Source organism: Anguilla rostrata, chromosome 3 (genome assembly GCF_018555375.3).
Source record: "Anguilla rostrata isolate EN2019 chromosome 3, ASM1855537v3, whole genome shotgun sequence".
NCBI classification, from domain to species: domain Eukaryota; kingdom Metazoa; phylum Chordata; class Actinopteri; order Anguilliformes; family Anguillidae; genus Anguilla; species Anguilla rostrata.
In genome coordinates, this window is record NC_057935.1 from 26,974,596 (window position 1) to 26,987,709 (window position 13,114).

Consider the following 13,114-nt stretch of genomic DNA (forward strand, 5'->3'; position numbering starts at 1 on the left):
TGTCATTTACTGTATAATTTCTTGAAATATTCCTGCCACTCACTTCATCATTGTAAGATATTACATTAATGCTGTTTGTTTTTATTTCTAGAGGCTGCTGGTATGTATGTAGTGTGAAATTTGCAATAGTTTTCATTTTGTTATTTGTAATTAATGACAAGTCAGAGGTGCATCATTTACATGTAGTGACATAACTTGTTTTGATAAATGTGGCCTATCTGGTTTTACTTTTACTAGACTTGGTTAAAAAAAGTAATGTTGACTAATTCAGCTTGCCCTCTATATAGTCATGTTTAATACATGACGGTCCTCTGTAAGCTTAAATATGATGATGGGGGAGAAAAAATAAACTTTATATAATATATAAATATTATTATATTGGCAGTCCTATAAGGAACTGACTCCTTTAGTTACACATTGTGCATTGGTCTTTAAAAATGGTGAACGTACCGAAAAAATTTCTGATTTCAGAAATGACCATGTGAAAGCCATATAAAATGGCCTATTTTTTATTGTAAAATTGCCACAATTTAAATGCATTACATCCTTGAATACATCACTGCAGCTCCTTTCTTAATAGGATCTATGGCGGTAGAACTGCACACTTACGCGGTACCTCTCGATTAGGTGTAATAACACGGTTCATTGAGTAGAATTTTGTCTTCACTGTCATGCTTTGCGACGAGCAAGGTCATACCTTGAATATCCATTTCTCGATTGGTTCGTGGCCGTCTTCTGCGTCGTTTAATAGAGATTTCTGCAGACTACCGTATTTCTTTAGCCCACTTCACTTTAACATGGCGTTATATTCAAAGCGTGATTGTTGCATGTACCATATTTTCTTTCTGTCTGTGGTCATCTGGAGTATTGTGAAGAAACTAAAGCATTCTGTGGCTTGCTGTGATGAAGTAGGCCTTTTAGGGCCATAGTTTTCATTACAACCATGTGTGGGAAATAATCTTTTTTCTGAAAAAAAAAAAAACCTTGCGCAAATCATCTGAATTTTCGTTCATACATACGCATAAAATTGGGATAGCACATAGAGTATAGACCAATTAAGGCTTTTTGGTATTAAGGAATACTGGATGTTTCACTTAAAAATTACATATTGCATATGCTGCCATTAGGCCTACAAGACTAAAAATGTATAGGCTACTCCAGGAAACTAGCCAAAATACAAACTGCTTTCAACTGGGAAATTAAAAGTTGTTCGACGACTTCGTTTTTGCTATTTTCACTTTTCCGTCTGACTGTAGTATTAATCAAACAAAAGCTACCACGCACCCCCGTGCTCACCATAAATTTCGAACTGGTCCAATTGGTACAAATGTTGTACAGTGCAGTTTCCCATCAGTTCAGACGTAGGCCTACCTAGTCTACGCATGTTTGTTTTGTTTGAAGGTGATGTAGGGATTGTTATATAAAGGGAAAACTTGTTTTTGAACACACAAAAAAAAAAAATGATGTGCGATTTCTAACTTTTGGTGGGCGCGAACGCGCACAGCTAATGAAACCTTTATGTTCTTTAAGTCTTTAAACCCTCTAATCTCTGTGGCCGTGGTACCTCTGATTAAAAGATGGCACGACAGATGTGACTACAGAGGTTCACTCGGTCGCGTCTGAACCGACGACATATCAGGTTTCCAAACCACCAGAGAACATTCAGTGCGTTGTTTCTGCTTCAGGTGTTTAGGATAATGTATTGTAGAGCTGGAAGTTCTGATTCTACGTGCCGATTTACAGGGTCTGTCTGTGTGGTGTAAGCCCTTTTTCAAGTGCGCTGCACACTGGGGGAAACTGGCCTATTGAGTGTCAGGTTCTTCAACCTAAGTGAGAACGCACTCATTTTTTAAAATTTGCTTTAACAACACCTTGTTCTTAGCCACCAGTTTCCAATGGTATAATGTTCATTGTTCACCGTTGTCATTAGAGATTCATCGCTTTTCTTTTGCATACGCGCAAACAGTTATTGTCCTCGTTTGTACTTTTTTGCGTATAAACGTGTTACCAATGGACGATTAATAGGACACACCACAATCGTCGGTGAGGTGCTACTTTGTGGTTTATGTGTCGAATTATGAAAAATATAAGATGCTTAAATAATAGAAATCAACCTAGACAAATCACTCTGTTCAGCAAAATATAAGATTCAATTTTATTTTAGGAATCCCCAATCACTGTTCCAATTCCTTGTCGATTGTATACCAGTATATGCTACTTATTTCAAAGAGATTTATGAAAAGCAAGATGTCCTTTGAAGTCATAATGTAGGCTATCGCTGGAGCGTCAGACCACACAAAACTGCTTAGTCTACTGTAAATAAGTGCACCACGAGTGGGTCGGATTGAACAACTCCTTGAAGACAAGAACGCTTTTGTTTTTGCTGCCTTTGATTTTGAATCTCTGAACGGGCAATAAATTAACACAATGTGTTCTATAAAACGGACATAAATGCGGTTATGAAGACGCAGTCTCACTGTACGCCCCAATAAGAATGTGCATAATTTAAAATAAAATACGAACACAGTGAACTCTGAATATCTGCTAGGCTACTTTGCATTTAATATATGATAGCCTAATCTTATATAGCAAAAAAGTGAAGCAAATGAACCCATCCTTCGCTCTCACGGTCGGGCAGCACGCGCCCACGACTGCCCTCTGTCCTCAGTGCTGGAAACACAGAGGCAGCTCTTTTGATGCTGAGCCGCAGCCACAGAATTGAATTTTAGGCAGCCGAATGTAATATTTACGTGAAACACCATAAAACTGGGAGTAAGCAAGTTAGATGTATGTAAAATCCGATCTACTCCACTTTGATCAAGGGACTACAGCGATTTAAAACCATCTTAAGGAGATACCGTTTAAGTAGGGTAGCCTACATTTTTTTGATTACGCACAAATACAAGTAGATGTACAAAATACAAAATCAACATTTATTCTATCAAATGATGGAACATGCAAATTCGCACACCTTCCCATCTGTGATAATCCGAAACAGTGTATAATTTGATGCAAAAGTCTGCTCCATTTAGATTGAAGAGCACTTCACACTTGAGATAGAAAAGGCTATCAAATTCTACTTAATTGTTTTAATTGGATCAGCAATCTCCACAGTATAGCCAGAATTGCATTAACGTACAGAAAGTGTTTATATATAAAACGTTTTATGTGCATGCTTAAATATATGTATGTGGCTACTAAATCATATAGCCTAAAAACCTGTGGCCTAGAGAGTAGCTATGTAGTGAAAATGTAAACTGGGCCACGGAGGAGCATAACTTAGTGATGTGGTTAGACGAAAGAAAGCAAAAGAGGGTTTGGTATGTACGTGGTCTAGAAGGCAAGTTCCGTTAATTAAATACGCCAACGATCAATCAGCTCTCGGCCACGTGACCGGCTCATCGACTCTTACAGAGAATTGTCATGTTTTTAGAGGCTTCCCATTTTCATAACGTGAAGGGACAGGCGAGGTTAGCCTTGATTAATCCATACGTCGTTAAATTAAAATTATTACTCTGTCCGATATTGTAGCCTATTCGACATTAAAAAGCAAGTTTGACAAGTTTTCTATTATGTCACTCCAGACAGTTTTAGGACCGACTGAGATGGTTTAAAAAGCAATGTTTGATTGAAATCGTTTTGTGTGCTCGTGATTGTTCGATTTACCTTCTTCGGCACGATAATATTTGGAAGTTATAATTCCCTTGATGAAGGTAGAAGGCAGTTTGTGCGATGCGGGCGGCGAAGCAGGTGCGGGTGAGCGAGGCAGCGGCAGTGCCGATTGCTGCATCTCGCGGCTGCTCAGCGTTGTTGAGAGTGAGTTGCAGGCCGGTCGAGAAAAAGGAGATCCCACGGAGAGGCAGCTGAAAGTAAGCCTAGAAGAGGCTGAGCTCTGGAGGAAATTTAAGGAGGTCACTAATGAAATGATCGTCACCAAGAACGGCAGGTGAGTAGCCTACTTATCTGCTTGATTATTAGGCTCTCCCATATTTAATCTCTTTAGCTGATTAAATGCTTTCATTTCAATCTTACTTACCCATTACTGTATTCAACAAGTCTAAAGGAAGCACACGCACTCAGACATAAACGGCGTAGGCTACTTTCAGTTATAAAGCATTTACAGAAAATTAAAATTCTGTACTTTTCGTTGAGATGTACGACAAAACAGGTAAAACGTAATATTCTAGAAACTTTAGTTTAAAAGTTAAGTAGCATAACTTACATTTAGTAGGCCTATATGACAATTGTTTTGTGTTGTCAGTTGTTTTTTCTGCATTTGAAGTTTGTGGATGTTAATATAATTTAAAAGATACTGCACGTTTATAAATAAATAGATTATTTAGTACATACTAAATTCCTTGGTATATTGAAAACATTTGTTTTAATCTCAGAAGAAATATGAGAGGTGTGCCGATTTGTCTTTTGTGCACTGCAAAAAATGTTATCAGAAATAATGATTCATGTGCCACAAAGTCCCATAAAGTCCTCCTGATTGTGAAATTTGAATGATTGAAATGTATATTGCATATTCACGGATATAGTCATTCCATTATTATTTTGAGAGTTTATTTACACTAAAACAAATGCTACAGCATTGAAAAATCAGTTTATTGCCTGCGTAATTTTGATGCTTAATTTATCAATATTTTGGGACGATACAAAATGCATACTTTCTATGAGAACAACCAGTTAAAATCGACGGTGCATGAGACATTAAGGAATATAATTTAAAAAGCGTTTCAAATAATTTTGATTTTATTTATAACGATATAAAACTTTTTTCGTAATTTGTAGCAGATCCGTTATTTTGAAGGTGTTCTATAAAAGCTTCTATAGAACATGTTAACTGTTTTATGTATTTTACATACCCTAGATGTAACTAAACTAATTTAAATCATAGGAAGTTAAACGGATAATTTCAGTATGGTGTTTTTGTATTTTTATGTGAATTTTCATAGAAATCTTTTGATTTAGTCCAGTATCACAAAAATCAAAAATGCATTCTTGAAAAATGAAAATAACTTCAAATAAGTAATTAGGAATAAAAATGTATTCTCCTGAGTGATCAAATTTAAGTTTAAATGGCTTTAAAATTCGATTATTTTTATGTATATTTATTTACATTATTTGTTTAGCCTTTTTACGAAAATAGGTTTACAGCAGAGGTAAATTCAATTCGTTTTAATAGCCCTGTTTTGACAGATTACAAAATGACACTACAGGCAGCCTGACCATCATTTAACAGCTGGTCAGTGAATCAGGTGGGCTGTAAGGTGTCCATCCATTTGCATGTTCCTGAGCAGTCCCTCTTCAAACTTGTTTTCATCAAAACAAACTGCATTATTGTTAAATGTAAAAAGCAGGAAGGCCTTCATTCTGAGGGTTGTTTAAGGATACAGGGAAGTGATTTCCTGCTGAATCTAACCATCATCATGGATCATTGTCAATAGGAGAATTATGCATAAAGAAACATGGAGAGCTCTAGTGCCATTTTACTCAGCTGCCAAGGCAGCATTGACAATGAAGATGTACATTTCCTGTTATTTTAAGAAATCATTATTGTTAAAACCGGTGTGTATCAGCATACAGCCTTCATCAGGGTTTCACAATGATTTACAATAAACAACTTCTTCCATTCAACTGCTACAGGAGAATGTTCCCAGTGTTGAAGGTCAATGTCTCGGGCCTGGACCCAAATGCCATGTACTCTTTCCTGCTGGATTTCGCCCCTGCTGATGGCCACCGCTGGAAGTATGTTAATGGGGAGTGGGTACCTGCTGGCAAGCCTGAGCCCCATAGCCACAGCTGTGTCTACATTCACCCAGACTCCCCAAACTTTGGGGCTCACTGGATGAAAGCTCCTGTGTCATTCAGCAAAGTCAAGCTCACCAACAAGATGAATGGAGGAGGACAGGTGCCTTAACCACCCCTATTCCCATGTATTTAGTTTGTTGTCTCTTGCTCTCTGTTTGTCTTGTTTTCTCTTTTCCCCTCTTTCTGATTCTCTTTCTCTCTCTCAACCTGTTTTCAGTCTTCTGTCATTAAATGATCTTTTCTTCTTTTTTGCAAGGAGGTGCTCTAAAGAAAATGGAAAATTCTTAAACTTGGCATAGTTCCATATACCATGTCAGAACAGTTTTAGATTTTATAAAATCCAACCCCATCTTAGTATCCAGTAAAGGTGGATAATGTGTTATGAGTCTCCAGATAGAAAATAAGCTGCTGTGTTTATTCATGTGGTCCATAATTAAAATCACCTCAAAGACTAGCTGTACTAGATATGTTAGAAGTAATGGCAGTTTACTTTGTGACATTGCTGTGTGTGTCAGCATAGAAGAGCAAGAAGTAATACACATGTGAATTTTGGGATACTTTTGTTGCTCCTCTAGACACCAGGTTCTTGGAAAACCAAGAGCAGCAGAGGCTTTTAGAAGCCTTGGCTGCCCTCTAATCACTGTTACTGTCGTGGAGAAATATCAAGTGTGCATTTATACAATTAGTGGGAACCTCTCAGGCCACTTTACCTATGGAGACCCTTTGTTCCCCAGAGACCGCATGTAAACAGGAATAAACAGCTCTTAATTGCCACTTTTGGGATTTAATGGACTTCCTGCTGTTAAAAAAGAGAGAGCTGTACTTCAGGTGGTTATCCTGGCTTTCAGGGGCCACGATAAGGGACCTGTGTGCTTCATTCAAGTATGGCTTCAGAGGTAAATTATTGTTGGTATTTGTTGGTACCACTGCCACCCCCCTCCGCCTCTGCTCCCTTTCTTTGGCATTTAAATGCCCTGTTGGCAACACACAGGACCATGAGTGAGAACCAGTCCTAAATGAAATAATTGCAGTGGTTAGTTGCACATTATGGTAATTACCTGTTTTTTATATGAAAGTCAATTTAGCCCTCAGTCCTTAGATGTTCAGGGAAAAAAAGCAATAGGCAAAAAAAAAAATGCACAGTAAAAAAAAAAATAGCAAACATCCATGCTGATGGATAGTGGTCCTTTTCAGTCATTTCAATGTGAAAGGTGAAGTAAAGCCCTCAATTAGAATGAAAAACAGTTTGTTTGTTGTTGTTTTTTTCCTGGGGATTTTATAATTGTTAAAAGAGACAGCATTGTCAGCTCACAATCTCTGTAGCCCCCTTCTGGGGAAAAAATATACATTGTAAAAATGAGGCACACGCTGCACAGGAGAATGTGCAAGTTCTATGAAACTTCCATTGCTTTGCTCTCCTCTGAACCCCAACATCATCAGTTGTAATCTCTATAAATCTTACATGAAACTAAACTGAAAATCCCAAAGGACCCTGAGACTGTGAACTGACGCTGTGTCCTTGTTCATTCCTGTGGCAGATCATGTTGAACTCCCTGCACAAATATGAGCCCCAAATCCACATTGTGCGCGTCGGGGGAAGCCACAGGATGGTAACCAACATCTCTTTCACAGACACACAATTCATCGCGGTCACGGCCTATCAGAACGAAGAGGTTAGACCGGGTTTTGGGGGGGGGGGGGGGGGGGTGGTTTGGGGATAATATCTCCCGTCTTTTAAAGGTTGCCAACAGTCCCATGTTAACCCTGACATCCTGTATGTTGGGCTGTACAGGATCCCCTTTGTTCTGTGTACAGCAGAGCACGTTTTGTAATAATAATCAAATTCAGATTTCTGTATGATGCACTGCACACATAATAACTGAAAACCAATATAGAATAATATTAAGTGAATAACATTATTACCCAAGTCATTAACATTGATTCTGGTCACCTTAAGTTAGGTTGCTTTGTTGTGGCCCATTTCTTTTTTTTTTTTTTGTGGCCCATTTTTGATGAAAGGAATGTTGGCAACCCTACATTGAGCAACATTTTAAACATGATGTTTGACTCATTTGTTTTGAAACAGTACTCACCCTTTTCCTTATTTTCAAATCTAAAGATTCATCAAATTTTTATTCCTCTCTTAGATCACTGCTCTGAAGATAAAGTATAATCCATTTGCAAAGGCATTTTTGGATGCGAAAGAAAGGTAAGGAAATGGTATGCCTGTGTTTTGGCAGTTGTTGTTTTGCATTGTGCTATACAGTATGGCATGCTTTGTATGCTTTGTGATTGTTTAAGCTGCAGCCACTTGACCAGACATCCCTTGAAAAAGTTTTGATCCTATACAAGGTTTTTTCTTGTTTTTGGTAGAAACAATCCTGTTATTGTATTTTTCTATGGCATTAATACTAAGTAAACAATTATAAGAAGCAATTATGGCTGTGTGTGTTCAGTCATCACAAAACCTCAGGGTAAATGGTGACTGCCTAGTGTTTTTGCAGTGTTTGTGCTTTAGTGCTCATTGTAATAAGTTAAATTCAACTGTCTATACGAAGTTATAGAGACAGGAAGCATCATTGGTGGACCGATCACATTCTTTAGCTCTCTGCATGTTTGCTCGATTAGGGCATTGCTGTCTCATGTAGCGACATAATAGTAGTACCAGTGATCTTATGATGGGGTTCGTGAGGGCCAGCCGCTGGGACCGCATGAGCATCAGTGCTGATACTGTAGGTGGCCAATTACAGAACATTTGAAGTTGACTGCATTGTTAAGAAGCTCATTGGTGAGGTTGTGTGAAGTGTGGGAAATTTTAGAGTGCCGACAGCCAGAGTGCAAGATGAAACGCTAACAGAGCACTGGAAGAGTGCTCAAAATGTTCTGTAATACCTGCTTCACGGGCACACGATAATACGAGCCCCAATTATTATCATTACCTTGTTAGTGCAAGACACCCAGGATTTCACCAACAACATGCTCTCTGAATACCACCTCCTTGTTGCGCAGTCAATCTGGGTCATCTACGTTGCGTGTAACATTTCATCGAGGAGTCAGTTTCAATTTGGAATGTGCTTGAAATTATTTCCAATACTTTCGTCTGAATATATGAACTTGTAAGAGTTAATGAATTGCCTTTATAAACAATATGCCCATAGTCCAAACATCACAATACCTGCCTGTCTGCTCCACAGAAACCATCCCAAGAATCTTCTAGAAGCCCAGTCTGAGAGCCAGCACATTGGTATATCTCACTGTGAGTCCTAGCAAAGCTATTTATACATGTGTGGTTCAGGCTATATGTAGTACTCATTGAGTATACTTTTTTGGGCTGGTCTGTGGCTCATCCTGTTAAGGCTCTGGTCCAGTGTACCGATGGGCACCATGGTTTGGTATAGAATCCAAACTGTGCCATACATTGCTTCATGTTTGTCTGAGCTCAACTTTCCTATATAATTTGTGTTTTTCTGCCAGTAGGTGGTTGGCTGATTTCAAATTCGGACACCCTCTGTTCCTCTGGCAGTGGGAACTACCCATACAGTGGGGGCCTGCCCCTCACCCCTCCTCATGGATACGATCGCTATCCTCCCCTGCGCGGGCACCGGCCCGCCCCTTACCCCCCCTCATACATCCACCACCGCAACCACAGCTCAGGTGACGCTCAATGGGGCCGGATGCATGGGGCAAAGGGGAAGTCTGTGTATTTTATTTTTAGTCTATGCAATATGTTCTGTTGCTCTTTCTCTTCCTCTTCTTCCTGCCCATTGATTTCTCCCCATCACTCCTGTTTACCACTCGCTTTGTGTCTCTCCCTCCCATTCCTCTCGCTCCCTTTCTCTCACTCAACTTCCCTCTCCCTCTGTTACATTGCTCTGTCCCTGTCTCTCGGTTTATCTCCATCGTGCTGTGTAGGGTCCAGCAGTCCAGGTGGGTTACAGGTGTTCACTGGGCCCGAGAGCTGGACCCCCTTGTCCCCCTCAGCGCACCCCAGCATGCTGCCTGTCTCTGCCCCCTCCCCCTCTCCAGCAACTAACAGGTGAGTGGGCAGCATGGGGGAAATAATGATATTTTCATCATATAAGTTTTTAATAAGATATAAGTACCTTTTTAATTATTGTATTATTGCAATTGTAATAATCTAAGTAATAATGATTATTAAAAGAAATTTAGTCATCATCATAATCATGATTGTTATCATTTGATATGTCATGATTATGACAATGACTATAATTGTAAATAAACTGTTTCTATATTATGTTTCTTATGTTATGTTCAAAGCACTTTTCAAACAAAAGAATCTAAAAAACTTGATAAATTAATGTCTTCAGAGATGCTGGGTGGCTCATTGTTATAAGGCACTGTTCTGGTACTTGGATGGGTGCCATGCACTGGAGCAGGTTCTAAATTTGGGCAGTGCCATGGAGATTGTGCCGATGCACACTTGGCTTTAGTGTGTCTTCGGAAGATTACTGCACCTCATTGCACACTACTGACACCCACTGGAATTCCAAACTGGGGAAAAATGGGAAAAAACAAAGAAACAGATAAATAATATAAGCTCATGAAATAATTCAGTTTGTCAAAGCAGGCTAATGTGATCCAAATACAGGTATTAAAAATGAAATGTTTATCCCTTGTCTCCGCCCTCCTGACTCATCCCTCTTTATAGTCAGTACCCTTGCTTGTGGGCCATGAGCAACTGCAACGTCAACTCCTCTGGGCCAGCAGGAAGCACTGTGAGCTGCATCCAGGGCCAGGTGGTGCGCAGCAGTGGGACCTCTGCCTCCTCCTCTCCTTGCGCCCTGCTGCAGGGAGGGACCTCTGCTCCCATGGAAACTGGGGCGGAGCATACTCACATCAGGCTCGGAGGGGCAAGCTGGGCTGCAATCTCCACCCACTCTTTCTGAGAAGCTTCGCCCACATTCCCTACCCTTGATGGGACTCTCAAGATTGAAGACACCGACTTTCCATACCCGTCCTGTATCTATGGGTTTGCTAAATTGCTAAATGTAATAATAATAATAATAATAATAATAATAATAATAATAAATAATAATACTATCTGAGCAAACAGTATCTGTGCTGTCCAGACAAGATAAACTACAAGCTGTAAAGAATTTTGCAATCTCCTTTCTGTAGTAGAGGTCTTACAACCCTGGCACTGGAGAGCCGCAGGGTGTGCTGGTTTCATTGTTACTCATCAAATTAAATGATTCAACTGGCTGATCACTTAAGTACCTCACCATACCTGAGGTGACATAGCTCAGGAGGTAAGAGCAGTTGTGTAGCAGTCGGAGGGTTGCCGGTTCGATCCCCCGCCCTGAGGAAGACACCTAACTCCTAATTGCTCCCAGTGAGCTGATTGGTACCTTGCATGGCAGCCTTTCACCGTTGGTGTGTGAGTGAGTGTGTGAATGGGTGAATGAGAGGCATCAATTGTAAAACGCTTCAGATAAAAGCTATATAAATCAGTCCATTTACCATTTACTTGGGTTTGCATTGGCTGGTGAAAGCAAAAACTAGCAGTCCCTGTGGCTCTCCAGGTCCAGGGTTGAAGGACTCCTCTTCTAATGGGATTTAGTTGTACCTATTTTTTCCCCTACATTATTCTCTCAGTATCAAATGTGTTGCTGCTCTATGTTCCTGTTATCACGTTCTTTGCAAGTACGTATCAGTGTTTGAGCTGCCTTACTATTTTTGACCCAGATCATGTGGTGCATTTTATAGGGACAAAATATTTATGTGACATAAAAAAGCTGGAATCCCTTGTGAGGTGTATTTATGAGATGTTTGCCCTCAGTTCATAGTTCTATATGCGCATTGTTCAAGCACCTTTAAAACAGTACATTTTTATGCATATGAAGTGTAAATTGTTTGCGATTATGTAAAAAACAAAAACTTTTTCATAATTTTAAAAGGACTGTTGATTCTGCTGAATTTGAATGCTCCATCTTGTCTAAACACTGAAAATGATTATTTTGTGGAAACCATAAAAAAGTCATGTTGTGTTGGCTTCTGGGAATGTGCATGCCCCAATGCTGTTGCTTCATTAAGGCAATAAATGTTTGACACCAATGCTTAAAATACCGTTCATTATAGTGTGAGTGGGGAGATGCTCTGATACAGTCCAGCTGCCCACTGCATTGACCTGTGAGCTATGTCACTGAGTAGGAGGATACTACACGGTGGTAGGCAAGGTGAGTAGCCCCTTCCACCAAATCAGCTCTTTTCACAGAAAAAATATTTATGTAATTTAGTGCTCCATACATGCAATTCATAATGAATATTAATGTGACAGCTCTCGCCTCAAAAAGATTTCAGGAGGTTGCCGTAGGACAATTTCCTTGGTGTTTCCCCCCATTTATATTTCAGGCAACTGGACCCGAAAAGAAAAGCTATTGTGGTTCCTCTGCAGATTATTTTTCATTCGTTCTTTTTCTAAAAAGTTGCTGTTTCCGTGTCAAATTAGCTATTATCTTCTACGTTAAACATGATAAACTTCGTACGTTTATTTTTATCATGTACCTTAAGAACATGAGGAAGTGGATCGCAATTAGCTCCGTGTTCGCATTTTGTGAATGTGGCATGGTCATAATACCTAAATGCAGACCAAAAAGCATTTAAAATATTATGAGGCCAAAACAGGAAAAAGAAATCTAAACGGACACGCTTTGGGGTTTTAAGTAAAAAAACGGTCTCGTGGTTTAACAATTAAATCGCATTATCACGTCCTCTATGCAGCAATCTGCGCACCAAATCCAGATCTTTGGCGGACACCTCGCAATGCTTCACTGTGAACCAATGTGCTGCTCGCCACTCTCTCGCTCTTTATTCCATTGGAAATTACGACTTGCATTTTACCTGTGAAAAAGCACACAGAGACATAACCAATTATAACGCCATAATATTTTTACCCTCTTGAAAATGTTATTTTAATCAGGGGCAAAGCGCGAGAGCCAATCTGTTGTTTTCACATGCGCGTAATGAAATAATAACCTTCAGAATGTAAATTGAATTTGGCAAGCCACACCGTAAATCTGGATCTGTAAAGGTTCCAGAGTTTTAGTGGCGACTGATGAGTCCCCGCGCGCAACCAATTATCCACGGAAAGGGCGACGCTCTCGGGAAAGGGAGCGCTGTTGATCACTGTGTTCTCGCCAAATTCCGATTCCTATAAGTCTTAAGGCCAAATTGAACTGTCGCTAGGCCCTCTGAAAATTTCCCGTTTTTCAGGCCCCTGGGTTGTTCTTTTTGCGTGTGTTATTCGGAATCTTCATCCAAACATTCGTTGCAGTTAGCC

The 13,114-nt window shown here is 39.7% G+C and overlaps 1 protein-coding gene across 2 annotated transcripts; it reads left to right on the forward strand.

The window, feature by feature from the left end:
* Positions 1-3,097: 3,097 nt before the first annotated feature.
* tbx19 (T-box transcription factor 19) lies at positions 3,098-11,889 on the forward strand. 2 transcript variants are annotated; one of them, XM_064327027.1, is made up of 8 exons: positions 3,098-3,946; positions 5,650-5,914; positions 7,353-7,487; positions 7,962-8,023; positions 9,009-9,070; positions 9,292-9,468; positions 9,727-9,850; positions 10,484-11,889. In XM_064327027.1, exons 1-8 carry the CDS (start codon positions 3,708-3,710, stop codon positions 10,719-10,721), a joined length of 1,302 nt encoding a protein of 433 aa, XP_064183097.1. In that variant the 5' UTR covers positions 3,098-3,707; the 3' UTR covers positions 10,722-11,889. The 2 variants fall into 2 exon arrangements, with proteins under 2 accessions (XP_064183097.1, XP_064183096.1); XM_064327026.1 differs by having other exon boundaries at positions 3,104-3,946; positions 9,289-9,468.
* Positions 11,890-13,114: the final 1,225 nt, after the last annotated feature.